The sequence below is a fragment of the Antechinus flavipes genome, chromosome 4 (assembly GCF_016432865.1).
Source record: "Antechinus flavipes isolate AdamAnt ecotype Samford, QLD, Australia chromosome 4, AdamAnt_v2, whole genome shotgun sequence".
Taxonomy (NCBI): Eukaryota; Metazoa; Chordata; class Mammalia; order Dasyuromorphia; family Dasyuridae; genus Antechinus; species Antechinus flavipes.
Window position 1 is genome coordinate 471,624,022 of NC_067401.1, and position 18,530 is coordinate 471,642,551.

At 41.9% G+C, this 18,530-nt stretch overlaps 1 protein-coding gene across 1 annotated transcript in view; it reads left to right on the forward strand.

The window, feature by feature from the left end:
* The first annotated feature begins 12,856 nt into the window (after positions 1 to 12,856).
* USP24 (ubiquitin specific peptidase 24) overlaps positions 12,857 to 18,530 on the forward strand; it is a 148,056-nt gene continuing 142,382 nt past the window's right edge. Inside the window, exon 1 of the mRNA XM_051999605.1 lies at positions 12,857 to 13,277. Within this exon, the coding sequence (XP_051855565.1) occupies positions 12,903 to 13,277 (375 nt within the window). The 5' untranslated portion in view covers positions 12,857 to 12,902. The remainder of the gene's footprint in view (positions 13,278 to 18,530) is intronic.

Consider the following 18,530-nt stretch of genomic DNA (forward strand, 5'->3'; position numbering starts at 1 on the left):
ACTCCATAGTTCTCTTTCTGGATGGGGATGGGAATGGTCAATCAAAGGTTTTTGTAATTGTCTTGGATCACTGGATTGCTGAGAAGAGCTAACTCTATTATAGTTGATTAGTATGCAATCTTGCTGTTGCTGGGTACATTGTTTTCCTGGTTCTGCTTGCTTTAAGCATCAGTTCATTTAAGTCTTTCCAGATTTTTCTGAAATCAACCTATTCATCATTTTTATAGAATAATAGAATTCTGTTACATTCATATATGTAACTCAATCTTTTTTTTTATCTCTTTAGCAGTAGTGACACTGCTAGATCAAAGGGTATGCTTGGTTTTTTTTAGCCCTTTGGGCACAGTTCCAAATTTCAGTCATATTTTTATGAATTGATTCTTTGAAGGAATCAGAAGGAGCAACATGATTGGCTGACAAGGCCCTAGGCTGCATAGAACTCATTCCAGCTGCTTGACTGCTCAGGTAGTTTGGATGAATTAAAGGCACCAATTCTTAGTCTTCTAAGAAAATGGAGGACCTTACCATCTACCCTGCTACAATGTCTCACCATCTGACTTGTTCCTATTACTTCAATCCTCTGACAATGGCCTAACCCAAGGACCCTTGGGCCTCTCTATCTGCTCTGCTATTCCCTTGCATTTTCCAGGATTTTCCTTCTTCCAGCAACTGAACTTATATTTCTGTGTTATCTTCTGGAATTAAGTTGGAAGATTAGAAGGGAAGCAACAAACTGGGAAAACATCTTCACAGTTAAAGGTTCTGATAAAGGCCTCATTTCTAAAATATATAGAGAACTGACTCAAATTTATAAGAAATCAAGCCATTCTCCAATTGATAAATGGTCAAAGGATATGAACAGACAATTTTCAGAGGATGAAATTGAAACTATTACCACTCATATGAAAGAGTGTTCCAAATCATTATTGATCAGAGAAATGCAAATTAAGACAACTCTGAGATACCACTACACACCTGTCAGATTGGCTAAGATGACAGGAAAAAATAAGGATGAATGTTGGAGGGGATGTGGGAAAATTGGGACACTGATGCATTGTTGGTGGAGTTGTGAATGAATCCAACCATTCTGGAGAGCAATCTGGAATTATGCCCAAAAAATTATCAAATTGTGCATACCCTTTGACCCAGCAGTGTTTCTATTGGGCTTATATCCCAAAGAGATACTAAAGAAGGGAAAGGGACCTGTATGTGCCAAAATGTTTGTAGCAGCCCTATTTGTAGTGGCTAGAAACTGGAAAATGAATGGATGCCCATCAATTGGAGAATGGCTGGGCAAATTGTGGTATATGAATGTTATGGAATATTATTGTTCTGTAAGGAATGACCAGCAGGATGAATACAGAGAGGACTGGCGAGACTTACATGAACTGATGCTGAGTGAAATGAGCAGAACCAGGAGATCATTATACACTTCGACAACGATATTGTATGAGGACATATTTTGATGGAAGTGGATTTCTTTGACAAAGAGACCTAAGTTTCAATTGATAAATGACGGACAAAAGCAGCTACACCCAAAGAACGAACACTGGGAAACGAATGTGAACTATCTGCATTTTTGTTTTTCTTCCCGGCTTATTTATACCTTCTGAAACCAATTCTCCCTATGCAACAAGAGAACTGTTCGGTTCTGCAAACATATATTGTGTCTAGGATATACTGCAACATATCCAACATATAAAGGACTGCTTGCCATCTGGGGGAGGGGGTGGAGGGAGGGAGGGGGAAAAAAATCGGAACAGAAACGAGTGCAAGGGATAATGTTGTCAATATAAAGTAATCATTAAATAAAAATTTAAAAAAATAATAAAAAAAAATAAAAAAAATTTTAAAAAAAAAGGAATTAAGTTGGGATCTCCTAGAGAACAGGAGACTGAATCGCTTCTTCTATTTCCATCTGTAGTGGTTCAAACAAATTTGGAATAGAGTAAATGCTTTTTCATTCATTTCCTGCTTTTGTTGATGGTTATTGAGTTTATGCAGAATGAGAATGAAATACCATCAACAAAAAGGGAATGATTGCTGGGCTCTCACCCAATCCCACCTCTCTTTGCCTTGGATGGCAGTTTCGGGAATTATATCAGAGTATCTGAGATCTAGAGGTAGAAGAGACCTTTGAGACATCTGAGTAGCACACCCTCACTTTACAAGTAAAGAAGTCATTGGAATAAATCTACCTACTCTTTTGGACGGAAGGCCCTGAGGAGTCTCTGATAGGATAATTGGGGAAGAAAGTGGGGCTCTGGAAGCAACCAGGCCAGGAGAAGAAAGAACACCAGACTAAGGAAATACTGGAAATGGAGAACTCCTAAGAAGTTTCTCAGAATGGGAATGCTGTATTCCTGATCCCTAGGAGAACTGTGGGAAGACAAGAACTTGTTGGAACTATAACTAAAGAAAGATTCAAAAAACAGAGCCCTAGTCTTACATCTGCAATAACAAGAACTCCCGAGTACCCTTTCCTGTTGGGCTGTGAGCTCTTTGACAATGGGGACCTCAGCCCTTAGCACAGTGCCTGGCACATAGCGGGCACTTAATAAGTGTTCATTGATTGATAGATCCTTCCCCTATGGAGCTCCCCATAGGAAATCTGATTTCCGGAAAGGAGGACAATGGCCTTCATTGTCAGCAGAACTACAGACTGGGTGCCACAGGGAAAGAGGCCAGGAGCAGTAGTCCTGTGGTCTTCTGGGAGCTACAGAAGATATAGATTGAAGCTCAGATCAGGAACCCTAGGAGCAGAGTGGTCTGGAGGGGTCTCAGAAGCAGCACTGCCAGGAAGTACTTGAAAAATGGCTAGCAACTAGGGGTTCAAAGCTATTCCTTGGGAGCACTGAGGTTGCGAGCTCTATCAGGTCTGGAAGATCTTGAGCTCAAATCGCACCTCAGATGCTTGCTTAGCCAGGGATCCTGGGCAAGACACAACCACCCAACTTCTGTTTCTGCCTCTGCAAAATGGGGACACTGAGGAGCAAATGTGACAACAGAAGGACTGCCTTATTGTCCTTAGGTCTCATCTGCTCTGCATAAGCTTCAGCTGTTCTCTTTGACTTTTAAGCCTTTATTTTCTTCTAACCTTAGGAATATCAATCAATAATAGAAATTAGAGGCAATCCTCTGAGTGATGTCAGATAGTGGAATTCTCAAGTTATCTGGGCAGGCTCAACATGGCAGAGAAGTGAGAAGTTATGTGAAAACAGGTGATATAAAAGTATATACATACACACACAGGTGATGTAAAGGTGAACACACACAGTTGTCATTTTATATATATATATATATATAAAACACAGGTAATATAAAGGTATATACACACAGATGATATAAAGGTATATATACACACAGGTGATATAAAAGTGTATATACACACACAAGTGATATAAAGGTGTATATATACACATACAGGTGATATGAAGGTGTATACACACAGGTGATATAAAGGTGTATATACACACAGATGATATAAAGGTGTATATATACACTCACAGGTGATATAAAGGTATATATACACACAGGTGATATAAAGGTGTATATATACACACAGGTGATATGAAGGTATATACACACAGATGATATAAAGGTATATACACACAGGTGATATAAAGGTGTATATATACAGGTGATATAAAGATGTATATACACATAGGTGATATAAAGGTGTATATATATATATATGTGTGTGTGTGTGTGTGTGTGTATATACATATATATATACACATACACACAGGTAATATAAAGGTGTACACACAGATGATATAAAGGTATATATACATACACACACACACATACAGGTGATATAAAGATGTACACACAAGTGATAGAAAGGTGTATATACACAAGGAGATATAAAGGTATATATATACACACAAATGATAAAAGGTGATATAAAGGTATATATGCACACAGATGATATAAAGGTGTATACACAGGTGATATAAATATGTATACACACAGGTGATATAAAGGTGTATATACACACAAGAGCTATAAACATATATACATATACATATGCAGTGTTAGAATTAAATCGAAGGCCAGAAATTTCAGTCCTAGAGATTTCATGGAAAGAGTCTGAGAGAAAAAAAAACAAAAAACTTAAAAAACTTCTGTTTCAAGTAAAAACAGGAGATTACCTGACTCCTCTCCCTTCTCCCCGACCCTCACAACTGAACTGCCACACTGACATAGTAAGGTAATTTCCCATCAATTACAGAGGGGGAAAGAGAATTGCCAGCTGTTTCTGCCCTGGGGATACACACACACAGGCCTTTAAGGTGGCAGAATGTGTTAGTTAGTTAGCCGATTTACCAAGACTTTAGACATTTCATTTGCTTCTCACCACTACCTCATAAGGCAGGCAGTATATCAATTATTATCCCCATTTAACAAGTGAGGAAGTGAAAGTTTAAGGATCCCCAGGCAATGGCAGAGGGAGTAGTCTGATTGTAAGTTCAGTCACCTGGCCATACCAATGTATTGGGAATTCTGATCAGAAATAAATAAGTCTCTTTTTGTAAAATAAATAAATAAATAAACAAAAACCACTTTGTTCTTATGAAATAACTTCAGCTTTCTTTTCCCATCAATGTCTCGAGGATTTACCCATTTGATCTAAAATTATCTGTAAATACATATTAGTTGAGCTGTTTGTAACCCTCTTCACAGACTATCATTATTTGTCAAGAACTACTGATTTCTTTTATCTAAGCTTGATGTCTTTTGTTACTCTAAGCCTGGAAGGAACCTTGAAAGAACAAATTCTGCCTTCTAAACAGAATAAACTTGGATTTCACCAAACAAATGTAAAGAATACAGAATATTTTCCAAACCCAAGACAGAGCATTTGTTAGTGCTTATCCTGAAGTGGGAAGACATGTAGCAAATAGATTACTCCATGTTTTAAAAAAAAAAAAAGTGAAACCAAATGAAAGAAATGAAACCAAATGCCTCCTACTTTTCCTAGGAGAAATCTCAAACTTAATTCTAGATAACTGAAAGGGGAGCCAATTCTCTTGGTCCAAGTCTAGTAATTTAACTACAAAACTGCAATGCCTCCTTCTAGAGCTGCAGAAACCCCGCCTCGTGCTCACTTACTTCAATGTGTGGATAACATGGAAAAGAGGCAGCTTAGAGATCAACACCTGCATGGAGGCAGAGTAAGCTTGAAATCAGGAAGAATTGCGTTCAGATTCTGTCTCAGACACTAGCAGGGTGACAGTAACGTCTCTGTGCCTCAGTTTCCCCATCTATAAAAAGTAGAAGAGGTTGGACTAGATAGTCTCCAAGGTCCTTTCCAGCTCTAAATCTAGAATCAGAGAGACTTTGTGGGAAGCATTTACAAATAATTGATCCAGTTTCTCTGAGCTTTACTTTATCAGTAAAGAAGAGCTCATATTTGCATAAATTCACAGTTATGAAGAAAGTATTTTGTCCATCTTAAGGTATTAATAATAATAACATTGAGGGTTCTCATTTATAAAGCCTTTAAGGGTTACTGAGTGTTTTATATGCATGATCTCATTTGATCCTCAGAGCATCCCTGAGCCGTCTGTATTATTAGCCAGTTCTAACATTCCCCACTAGACTCTGTGGTTTTGTTATGTTAAATAGATTCAAGACATTATTATGACTAATCAGTTTTTTACAGCTAACAACCTCCTTCTACAGTCACTCTCCAAATTCCTAGCCCCAGGTTCCATCTAAGAAAAGCATGTTATTACTCAGGTTGTTGAACCAAGAACAAATCTCACTGTGATTTTGCCCACGGTCACACAAATAAATAAGTGGTATCCAAATGTGAGGTGGAACATCTTTGTGTAGGTGACACGAGATTCAAGTAAAGCCCAGGAGCAATCTTGAAGGTGAAAAGAAGTGATAAAAGGACAGGCTGTAGAGGAGGTGTGCTGGGGGGAGAAGGGGAAGGAGGAAGGAGACTGACCTTTTCTAGATCCAACCATCAGAATCCAACCTTGGAATACTATGAAAACTGTTCACCCTGAGCTTGACCACAGTGCTTAATCATTTACTATTATAATTTCATTAATTCAGTTACCTCTGCTTCCTTTGAATACATTCATAGAATATCATGGATTGTGTAAAGAACTAACTCTGAATCCATGTGCATAAATACAGCAACGTCCCCGGATGGTTGCCATTTGAATGATAAATGATAAATATTAGTACCCTACCTTTACCCTTTACCCTTCATTGACATAACCACATTGTATAACATTGAAAATGAAAAATAAAAGACACATTGAAAATCTGAATAATGTGTATATTTCTAAATGATCATAGTGTATGTCTCACTAAATTGATAACCTACTGGGTTGGTTTTCCATGAAATTCTATATACCATAAATCAATTGAAATCATGTTTGTAAAACACTGAGCATAGTGCCTGACAAAGAGTAGGCACTACAAAAATGCTTATTCTTATTATCATTAGGAGTCCCAACATATCTCTCCCCTGCTTTTCCCTTAGAGTCCTTTTTTTTTCACTTGTGAAATATGCACAAATTCTGGTTTCTAGTGAGCCCTTTCTGAACCCTGTCCCCTGAGTTAGGAGGGCATTACATACTGCTGCCATGAGATGATGAGATCTAGGATATTGGAAGAAGGGAATGACAAGAGAAAGGCCATGGAAGACTCTATGGCCTTCCAGGTCCCTTCCACTTAGAATATTTTGCGATTCTACTATTGTCTATATTCTCTGACAGCAGCTCAACTTTCCCCCTACCTCCTGCTACTATCATGCTACTTGATGGACCAACATATTCTTAGCACTGCTCCCTGCCAACCTATCTACCCTCCTAAATGCACAGTGGTAGCTGACTCTGCAATCAACTACAAAAGATAGTTGCCGCTTCTCTCTAGGCCCAGTTTCTTTTCCTTTTCTTAAAAAAATGAAAAAAAAAATTCTAAAATGAAACTTCATAAGGAGTGTGAACTCAAGCTTTTCTCTTGTTCCTCCCTGCCCCCTATCTTCCCAAGATAACTTGTGTCCTGGGGGTTGGGTCAGCAGCCACATACTTCAGAAGTATTTTGAAGGATGCTTGGAGGTAGAGATTTGCCACTAGAGATAAAGGTGACTCCTATACACAGGATTCCCAAATGACAAACTATGGATTGTTTAGGTCTATTAAGAGCTTCCAGGTTCCTTTGTTGTAAAATCATCTCAAAGATCCTTTAAGCTCCAGGGTCCAGTATTATTTCTATATGATGCATTCCAGTAGGGGAAAAGATGAATTGCTTTGAAAGTACCAGAAGGGCTACTCATCTTAGAGAAGAGAATAGGAAGCTATAGGACTTTTCGAAATATAACAAAGAACAAAAAGATAGACGTAGGACCATAGGGTAAAAGAAAGGCACATTTCTGCCCAATACAAGGGAAAACATCCTTAAAATTAAAATTAGCCCAAAGTGGAGTAGGTGCCCACTTTCTGCAGCACCAAGTTCCCTGTCCCTAGAAATATTCAAAGAGAAGCTAGATGCTGTTAATAATGTTGGGGCTGGCTGGTGGGGAGAAGGTACTGTCTCAGGTAGAGCCCTAACTAGGATGCTAACATTTGGGCATGGGAGGCCCAAATAGATGAAGGCTGTTATATATGCAGACCTCAAAGAGCCGGTAGACAAAGGTTTTTAAAATGGGGCAGGTTTGGGTATACAGTTACAGATACTGTAAATCAAGTATGTATTAGGAAGGTAGGAGAGTGATCTGTAGGGTCATAACAAGGATTTGAACTAGATAAAATGGAAGGGAGAAGATGCTGGATAAATGACTCCAAAGGGAACAGTGGGGAGCAGATAGTTCCTCCTGCAACTAGATCTCAAGGGACAAGGGTAAGGCATCAAGCCTTGGGAAGGATGCTAAGAGAGATAATGTCTTTAGGAGAAAAGTAGACTTCAATTAACACCAAAAGATAAAAGTCAGAGGAAGAGATCTAAGATGAAGGGGAGTTTGTTAATAGTGGAAGAGAAATGCAGAGAATGAAGGTCCTCAAGAAAGCTAGGGCTCAGCTGGATAAAGATAAGAAACTGAGGAAAGATAATGGGAGATAGGGTCTGCAAAGATAAGAAGGCGGATGTTGGTCCTTGGAAGAGACAACTTTGGCAATCTGGGAAGGAGGATAGGACAGCTTATCGCTTCCCTTTCTGGCTTTATCTTTGCTTACTTTTCCCTGGAACTACCCTTTTCTCCCTGATATCTTCTAATCTTAGTAGGGAGGGGGGAAATGAGCAATGGTGGGGTGGAGGGTCCAGCAGGAGGCTGCCAAACATCAAGTGTGGAGAGGGTGGTCTTTCTAGATTAGGGTTTCTTTAACTTTTCCCATTCTTGACCCCTTTCCCTTAGAAAATTTTTTTAATGTGATGCTGGATATATAGGTATACAAATCAAACATTTGCTGATAAAAAATCACGATTCCATTATTGTTCTGTAAGAAATGACCAGCAGGATGAATACAGAGAAGACTGGCGAGACTTACATGAACTGATGCTAAGTGAAATGAGCAGAACCAGATCATTATACACTTCAACAACGATACTGTATGAGGATGTATTTCTGATGGAAGTGGATTTCTTCGACAAAGAGATCTAACTCAGTTTCAATTGATCAAGGATGGACAGAAGCAGCTACACCCAAAGAAAGAACACTGGGAAATGAATGTAAACTGCTTGCATTTTTGTTTTTCTTTCTGGGTTATTTCTACCTTCTGAATCCAATTCTCCCTGTGCAACAAGAGAACTGTTCGATTCTGCACACATATATTCTATCTAGGATATACTGTAACTTATTTAACATGTATAGGATTGCTTGCCATCTGAGGGAGGGGGTGGAGGGAGTGAGGGGAAAAGTTGGAACAGAAGTGAGTGCAAGGGATAATGTTGTAAAAAATAACCCTGGCATGGGTTCTGTCAATAAAAAGTTATTTTTAAAAAAGTAAAAAAAAAAATCACGATTCCAAAACCCCCACATTCAGTTATAAGAGCCCACATGGAATCTCAGAGCACAGTTTAAAAAGCTGGGGTCTAGATCATAATCTATGCGTCAGCTCCTGAAGCCAAGTCCCAGATGTCATCCTTGGTTGTGGCTCTGCATGTAGATTAGACTAGATGACCAGATGACCAGATTCCTTTCTGACTTTAAGATTCTATGATTCTGTGAATGAGTGCTATTTTTCTTAGTATCTAGAATAAGAGAGATGTCAATTACCTATTTCTTCAATTTTTGTAATTTTCTGTAGAATTCACTAGAATTTTAAAATAGAAATAGAAATTATGAGTATTGATACTCCCCAAACTCCAGTGCTTCCACCTAGATCCCAATTTATTAGGCTTTGAAATGTTCCTCTGCTTTCTCAAACAAGCACAAAAATCTACTCCCACCCCTTGCATCCTCAAACAAGTGCTTCTGACTCTTTAGTCACTTGAGCATCCGGTTCAAAAATGGCCTTCCTTGTGTTTTTGCAGTCACTCCTGGCTTTACTCCAAGCTCTCTCACAGACTACTTTTCTCTGCTCCTTTCTTTTGCTTCCTCTTCTCAGCTGGGCATAGCTTCCTCTCCAATCTTACAAACTCACAACTGTTGAGTCTTCTGGGTTCTCTGAATTGATCTGCTGTACCTCTGCAACAACAACCATCCCAGCTCATTTCAAAAGTTAGTTGAAAGCACATTAGTACTCTTTTTTTTTTTTTGTTAACTTATTTCCCTGTCATTAATTTCTTAATTAACAAACTGAGTTTGTTAATATCACATAACGCTTGAGGTAATTTCTATGAAAAATACAGTGCAGCATAATACTGAATATAATTATCTTTGTTATGACTCTCTTCTGGGAGGGGTTGTGTAGTAGAAAATTCCTGGAACAAAGAGGTAAGATGAGGAAGTTGAAACTCACAGAGGCTGAGTTACTTGGTCACAGCCATGTTGTCAACAGGGTACAGAGTAGCAGAGCTCAGATCTGGAATTCAGATTTCTTGCTGTTCAGGTCCTCAGATCCTTGCTCCATTACTGCTTAGGTCCTTGCCTCTCATTTTCCTCAATAATATAATGGCAGGATTGTATTAAGATCCAATTCTAAGATCCTTTCTAGCTCTAAATCTATGATCCAATGGTTATGGGTATAGAGTGTCCTCAAATTATATAGTTTCTATTTCGATTTAGGAAAACACTTGCCCCTTTGTTCTCAGAGCTTACAATAATGTATTTTCAGTAAAGCACCTTTTCATTGAGAACCCAGAAAATTGGATGCTTTATATAGCAATGCAAAAAGTGTTATATAACCCCATGTCATTAATTCAGATAGATCTCAGACCAATCTTTTTGTCACCCCTTGCTGAAGAATATCTGAAAATAGATGAGTGATTTGGGTCTTTGCTTTCACATAACTAAGTCATAGTATTACTTTTAGTCCAGAGTTTTGGGCCTGATACCATTCTAGCTCCTTTACCTGTACTGACTTCACAGATAACAATCACCTTCATTTGCCCACGTAGGGCAGCCTTGTATACTTTTATAGCCTAATTGATAAATTAGAAGATAGACATTGATAATTAGATAACAGTGACTTGCAAATGAAATTAGTAAATTCCTTGGGGCAGATAGGTAGCCCTGGACTTGGAGTCTGGAAGGAATTGAATTCAAATGCTACTCAGCTGGGCAGCTGGATGACTTTGGGCAACACTTAATGTCCCTCACTCTCATTTTCCTCTTGGGTAGAAAAGGGTTGCTATGAGGATCAAATGAGATAAATATGTTTTGCAAATGTGAAGGTGCTATATAAATGCTAGCTATATGATGACAATAATCAATAACAAGTTGGGTCTCTATAGGAACACTAGGGTCCTTGGGCCTGTCAGAAGTAGAAAAAAAATTGCTGATGAAAGCAAAGACTTCTTAGAAATTGATCAAAATGAGGCAACAGAAAGACACAGTCCGTATAAATAGAGTTCAAATAAATAGGTTTAGGAGAAGACATGAGTGGACAATAATTTAATAAGATGAGCTGAGGATGAGTTAAGATTTGCACTGGAGAAAGTGCAAATGGACACCATTAACCCCTTAAAAGAATGAAGAGAATCTTAGAATGGAAGCAATAGGAAGCTGATGGAAGACTAGGACTAAGATTGTGGGTAAGATAAAAAAAAGAGGAAAAACTGACTATATCAAAAGCAGGAATTGATTAATTCATTCTGCAGGAATCTATAACTAGCAAAAAAAGTGGGAAAAGAAAGGCAAAGAAAGTTCTCCAAAAGGGAGGAAAATTCGTCCTTAAACTAGCAAAAAATAATTGAGGTGAGCAAAAAGGGGGATCTGGCTTTTTTAGAGCCAGATTCAGTCAGGACTGGTTGGAGGGAAGGGATAGATTTCAGATACTATTTGGGGAATAGTCAGAACTGGAGGATTTATCTGTGACTGACAATCCTTGAAGTTACTGGTATTGTTTGTCTAGAGGTGAGATTCCTGTTAAACTATTTAGGAACTCACTTTAGAGATAGGGATGCAGTCCAGACTGCCTTCTCTCTCAGCAAATGCTGTTGCACTCTCTGGCTTATTGGATCTATCTCTCTCATTCTATCACCTATGTACATATTTACTTCTCTCTTTATATTTTTGTCTCTTATGCATTTATCATTCTGTAACCTATGTATATATTTGTCATATTTTTCTATCGTTCTTTTATGTGTATATTTCTCTATTATTTTTTCTATGTATCTATCACCTATGTATATATTTATTCTATCATTTTTTCTGTCAGTGTATCTATCACCCATGTATATATTTATTTCCCTTTATATTTGGTCTCTACGTATCCAAACTGTATCACTTATGTATATATTTTTCTATCATATTTTTGTCTCTATCATTGTATCACCTATGTATATATTTATTTCTCCATCATATTTTCTGTCTCTCAATCACTTATGCATATATTTCTATATTTTTCTCTGTATCTGACCTATGCATCTATTTAATTCTCTATATCACACTTTTCTGTCCCCTACGTATACATTTATTTTTCTCTTTCTCTCGCCTATGTAGGTAGTTATTTCTTTATCTTTTATCATGTTTTTCTCTCTCTCATACAGTATGTCTTTGCACCCTCCACCCCCGGGAGCACCCCCTCGACCCCAAACGCGCGTTGTCTCCATAAGCAACGCCGGTTCCCGGGGGGTCGCGGCCCGACCCCACTTCAGCTTCGGCATCCCCGGCCGGCTCAATGTCGCGTATACTAGAGGCGCGCCTTAAATGCTCGCGGATTTTTAAGGAGGACCCGGCCAGGGGAGGAACCTCGGAGCCGACTCCGCCCCAATGGGGGGGGGCTTCACGGAGTTGAGGGTTTCCTTCACTTTGAGCAAAGTTTAGGCGGCTTTGCAGGGATTCCGTCCAGGCTGGAGCTTTTTCATTTGAACAGAGATAGGCCATGAGAACTCGGGGAGATTCGAACCCAAGGGTCTCGGGAGTGCCCCGCTGAGGCCACGGAGATCCCGGGAATTGCGGCTAACCCGCGAGGACACGCCTTCCCCCGACTGGAGGTCCCGCCCCTTTCCTGGTCACGTGAGAAGCGCTCTGCGGCGGCTCCCACGTCTCCTCCCCCGCCCCTCCCCGGAAGCAGCGCCTTCCGGGAGCGGCGCAGGGCGGAGGGCAACATGGCCGCGCTCCGCCGCGCCTGAGCCCCGCGAGCCCCGCGAGCGCGCGCCGGCAGCCGCAGCCCGAGCAGCGTCAGCCTCGCTCTGGCCCCGCGGCGGCGGCGGGAGCGTCGGTCGGGCGCGCTCAGGGCGCGGGGGCGCGCGCGGCCCCGGGAGCAGGCGGCGGCGGCGGCGGCGGCGGCTGGAGCGGCGGCAGCGGCGGCCTGAGGCGGCCCCGGCCCGGCCCGGCCATGGAGACGGAGGAGGAGCAGCACATGACGACGCTGCTGTGCATGGGCTTCTCGGAGCCCAGCGCTATCCGCCGGGCCCTGCACCTGGCCAAGAACGACATTAACGAGGCCGTGGCGCTGCTCACCCACGAACGCCCGGGCCTCGACTACGGCTCCTACGAGTCCATGGACAGCGGGGGGCCCGGGGGCCCCGGCCCGGGGGGACCCGGCGGTGGCGGCCCTGGCGGGCTCGGGCCTGGGCCCGGGGGCGGCCCGCGAGGGGATGGCGGCGGGGACGGCCACGACCCGGCCCGCAGCGGGCCCGCGGGCGGCGGCGGCGGCGGCGGCGGAGGCTTCGACCCTCCGCCCGCTTACCACGAGGTGGTGGAGACGGAGGTGAGGCCGCCAGGACCGGGCACGTGGGGAAGGGGCGGGGGCCGTAGGGGGCGCGAGCTTCGGGTATGCTCAAGGACTCTGGTCCGGGACGCAGAGACCCGGGAGGGCAGGGGAGTGGAGGGGCGGCTCGGGGCTGCAGAAGGGACGAGGCCTGGGGCTGGTCAAGGACTCTGGTCACCTCCGGAGTGGGGGAGGGGCAGAGAGGGGACTGAGTCCTGGGGCTGGTCCAGGCCCGTGGGCACCCTTAGGAGGGAGGGTCCAAGATGGGTGGGCACGTGGCCCAGAGTTTGGGTGGTCAAGGTTTGTGGCATGAATCTAGAGAAAAGATGGAAGAGGCTGGCCGGAGCAAAAACCACTGGCCTGTGCTTGGTCACTTTTCCCGGATGATGGAGGGAGTAGGGGGCCTGGCTCTGTCCTGCAGAGGGGGTCAGCCCGGCCGTGATCTCAGCGGGAATCAGAAGACCTTTAGGTGCTCCCCCTTTTCTCTCTGCTATGTTGGTGACCTTGGGCAGGACACCCAAACTTCTGGACTGGACTCCTCCTCTCCAGGTTCCCCTGGGCACAGCCCAGCCCGGGGCTGCCAGGCTAAGAGATTGGGCCTGGAGGCCCGTTGGGTCTAGGAGGGCCGCTTTGCAGGCCAGAGTCAGTGTCAGAGTCAGAGGTCAGCCAGGGGCCCTGGGTCAGCCCGGAGACAGCCTCGTAGGCCTCCCTGAGGTTGGGCAGCTGGAACCTGTTGGAGCCCCCGCTGTAGGTTCTGTCCAGTCCGGACAGCTGAATCTGACTCAGGTAAAGAGCATTGAATCAGGTCAGAAAAGTCTTAATTCAGGATCCCCCTTACTTTCATTGCCTCTCCTGACCTTGGAGGAATCGCTTTGGGGAATGTTGGAGGGACCTGACCCCCCAGTTCTGCCCAACGGACTGATGTTGGACATGTGAGACAAACTGCTTGGGACATGGCCTTACCATGACCCTCATTTTACAGAGAGGGTCTGGAGGCGCAAGTCCAGAGCTGGCTTACCCAGCTAGGAGGGTCTGGACTGAGGCCTTCCTGACTCCAGACCCCCACCCCTGGGTGCTTCTCTGAGGGTCTCTTCTAGCTTTACATACCATGATCTTCTCGACTCCCAAGGATTGGGGAATGCTTAAGAAAGGTCTGAGAGAGATTGTCCAGCCTCCTGGCCACAAGCCAAGGCCCAGGGGTCCAGGGATAAGACTGGGACTATATTGGTCAATAGTTAGAGACTGGTGGGGAGTTTGAGTCCAGTTATAGGACTCAAGATCTATAGGACTACAGATGGGGAAAGAGACACCTGGCAACCAAAAAGTCATAGAAGAGACAGTCTGACTTTGAGTTTGGTCAGGGTGTGTGAGGGGGGAGATCATGTATCACACCCAGCACCTTCTGATTCAGAGGTAAGAGGTCTCTGCTACTGTGGGCAAAATTAGGGTTCTGGGCAAGTTAGACCAGACCGTCTGGGTAGTAGGACAATACGTTGGGACTTTGCTTCATCACAGAAGAGAGATGGATAATCTGAAGAGAAAGTTTGGTTCTTATCAATGAATGCGTCAAACCCTCTCCAGACAAACTTGTTAGCCCTGACTTCCAGGCTAACCCTTGGACTTATTTTTGACATGGAGCAGAGAGAGGTAGTGAGAAGTTTAATTTGTAATGATGCTCATTTTGAAGGATTAGGATCTGTAAAAAACGGAGCTCACCTTAAAGGATTCGTTGTTAGACAGTTAATGCTGTCATAGTTGTTTTTTGGAGAGGGAATCAGGAAGGGTTGTGGCAGTTCAATTAACTGTTCCTTATCTTTGGCCAAAAAAAATTCTTAATTCCAGATTTTGTGACACGATAGGTAGAGAGTGCTGGGGCTGGAGTCAGGAAGGCCTGAATTCAAATCTAGTTTTGGATTCTTCTTAGATGTATGACCCTGGACAAATCACTTAATCTCTTTCTGCCTCAGTTTCCTCAGCAGTACAGTGTGATTTATAATAGTATTTACCTTGAAAGATTGTAATATTCATAAAGCATTTAGCACAGTGCCTGGCACTTAATAATTGTTTATTTTCTTCCCCTTCACATCCAACATATTGCCCTGTTTTACATTTTTACTTTAGTATAACAACTCTTTGACAAGCATGAGAAATTAATTACATAGATTAATGCCTATGCAGTCAGATTGTTGAGGTTTTTAATTTGGGGACTTTTACGTTTCCACTATACCTTTAACAACTGAAACAGTCGTCAACCTGAATAGTAATTATTCTCTCCTCTGATTTCTTCAGAATTGAAATTTCAAAACCAGGTGGTTTTTTTTTTTTTCCTAAGGAATGTGCTCATGGAGCCCTAATAAATATGCTAAAATGAGAAATTCTTTTGCTACAGGACCACCTTTCCTTTTTCCACATCCTTTAACTCCCAGTGTTTCAGTACCTCAAGGATTGCTGATTTTTTCATTGTGTAGGTGTTCTTCTAACCATAGACTGCAGGCTTTTCATGGTTTAATTGGTTGCTGTGGTTAAAAAAAATTCACTCCCTGATGCCGCCTGACATGGTGCTTACATCAGTTACTTAGAAGGGCAGTTTGAGAGCTTGTCCCCAGGGTCATCCTTCTGAAGCCTTTAATGCACTTCACCTCCACTGGTAATTTGGTGGTGTTTTGTTCTTTAATTTTGTTGTTTTTTTTCTTTTTAATTATGGACATAAACCTCAACAGAATGTACATTTCAGTATCAGAAAACAGAAAAAGAAGACTGTATGTGAATCTGCTAATTTGCATTCATAGTTTGATTGTTTTTTTAAAGTTGTATATTTGTTTGCCACAATAGTAAATTCCTTGTTTGTATTCCATGTTGAATTTCCTGCTTCTCTTTTCTGTGTATTTGTAATTGTTATATTGATGTTTCTTCATTGATATAATGTTTAAGATTCCAATGTCCCCTCAATCTGTGATGGGACATACAAGCAAGGCTTTAATACAGGTTCATTTTCCTTCAATCTTAAAAACTCAGTTACAGTTTTCTTGTTGCTCTTTAATCCAGAGAGAGAGAGAGAGAGAGAGAGAGAGAGAGAGAGAGAGAATGAGAATGAGAGTGTGCGTGCGCGCGCATGTACACACACACACACACACACACGCACACACACACACACACGTACAGCCTTGAATGCCAGGCTGATGAGTTTGGACTTGAAATTTAGGGAAGCTGAGTGTCAAGGTGTTGGTATTTGCCTCCCTGTGGGTAGAGAAAAAGGGCTGGGCTAGGACAGGCAACAGTTATTCCATAGGAATAGGAGCTAGTGTCTGAGGAAACAGAGAGCCTGACATTCAGTTGCTGGCCTGAGATTAAGTCCAGGTGAATCTCGGGGAAGTAATAGTGACCTCTAGGTCTTAGGAAGGTCATCTGACAGGCAGGTCAGGCCAGTTCTTGTGTAAGGTGCTGAGCTCCTAGAGTTAAAATAGTTCCAGGGGAGAGGGGCTGGATGCTGGAGATGATTACTTCAAGGGGATTGTATATATGGTCACGATTAGCAAGTCACATTTATGACACTCTTCTCACCACACTCCTGTGGCAGAGGTAATTTATTGTCCTGTTTTACAGGTCAGGAAACAGGCCTAGAGACAGACCCACAGACATTGCTGGTAGTAGGGAATAGAGCTAAGAGTTGATCTTGGTTTTTCTGATGGCAAATCTAATGCTCTTTCCTAAGATGGGGAGCCTACCACTTGCTACCACTTTCTGAGGGACTCCCATATGAAAAAGAGGCTAGGGACATGGCCAAAATGATTGGAAGGAAATGAAGGAATAAGAATTTATATAGTTCCCACCATTGTGCCAGGCACTAGACTAAGCACTTTTAAAAATGATGTTCTCTGATCCTCACAATAACCTTGGGAGGTAAGGGCCTATTATTGTCCTCATTTTACAGATGAAGAAACTGAGGCAGATAGATTAAGTGACTTACCTAAGGATCTGAGGTTAGATTTGAACTCAGATGATTCAGACTCTAGGTTCATTGTTCTTACTGTGCTTAGGATAGACCTGACAAATGCACAGTATTTTATTTAAAACCACTTGTACTGTACACTTCCAAATGTGAACCCTAAGTAAAGAGTGATTAAGTAAAAGCAGAATTAATATTTTTTTTTGGGGGGGGGAGTTCAGAGGGATCTTGAGGATGATCAAGTCCAACTTCATTTTATAGTTAAGAAGATTGAGGACTAAAGAGGGTAAGTTAAGTCAAGTACAATTAGTGCTTTCTATGTGTCAGGAACTGCTACAAATTCAAGCAAATAGAAAGGCAGTTCTGGGAACACAGCACATGAAAAATAGCCCAAAAAGAGGGGTATTGAAGCACATGTGAGAGTATGAGGGAGAGCATCAGCACTGAAGACATTGCAGGTCATGAGGAGATCCTCTTCTTACTCTGTAAGATTGGTGCCTTAGGCTTCCGATAGCTTCTTATTCCCTCAGTGTCCTTACCACAAAATGCTTCTCTTGTTTCTCCAAGCAGCCAATTAATTAGCTGATTGAGTAAGTCGGTCTGGTTTGATTTGAGACTTTATTTTAAACAACTATCTGGAAATTATTCTTCATTTTATTGAGGCCAGCTGCATACATTTGGCAGTCACAATTCTGTGTCCTAGGTTGTCATAGCTGTGATTTCTCTGATCTGGGCTTTCCAGTGAAGATCTTGTCTCAACTCAATGAGCCTTTGCAGGCTTGTTATGTCTAGAATGCCAGGGGAACACTTTTTACCCTTGATGTCATTCTTCCATTTCATTTTCAAGGTTCTTTATTTGTTACATTGGGCAGCTTACTTTCTCCATTGCTTTATGTATGTGATACTAATTCTTAATTCTTTGGAGATGATTGTGTTCCATGTTTTGATACATTGTGACAGACTAGATTGGTATCCTTAACCTTAGTGATTAAGATGAAGGTTTTAGTGAAAGTGTTGTAAATTTCAGAAAGGAAATGCTGCAATGAGGATATTGACAAGATACATTTTTACTACATTTTCCTATATTCTGTAATATTTGTAATTTTTATATGTATAATGATAGTAACATCCACGGTCTTAGGTGAGTTACTGGTGATGTGAGCTGTATCTTATTTATTAAAATTCTTTGCCACAAGCTAGTTTTTTAATTGATGTTTTGTTTTTAAATTACAAACATTTACAATTTACTCCCACTTTGTAAGAGGTTTCCTGTGACTAAGTAAAGTAGTTAAACAAAACTAACAAGA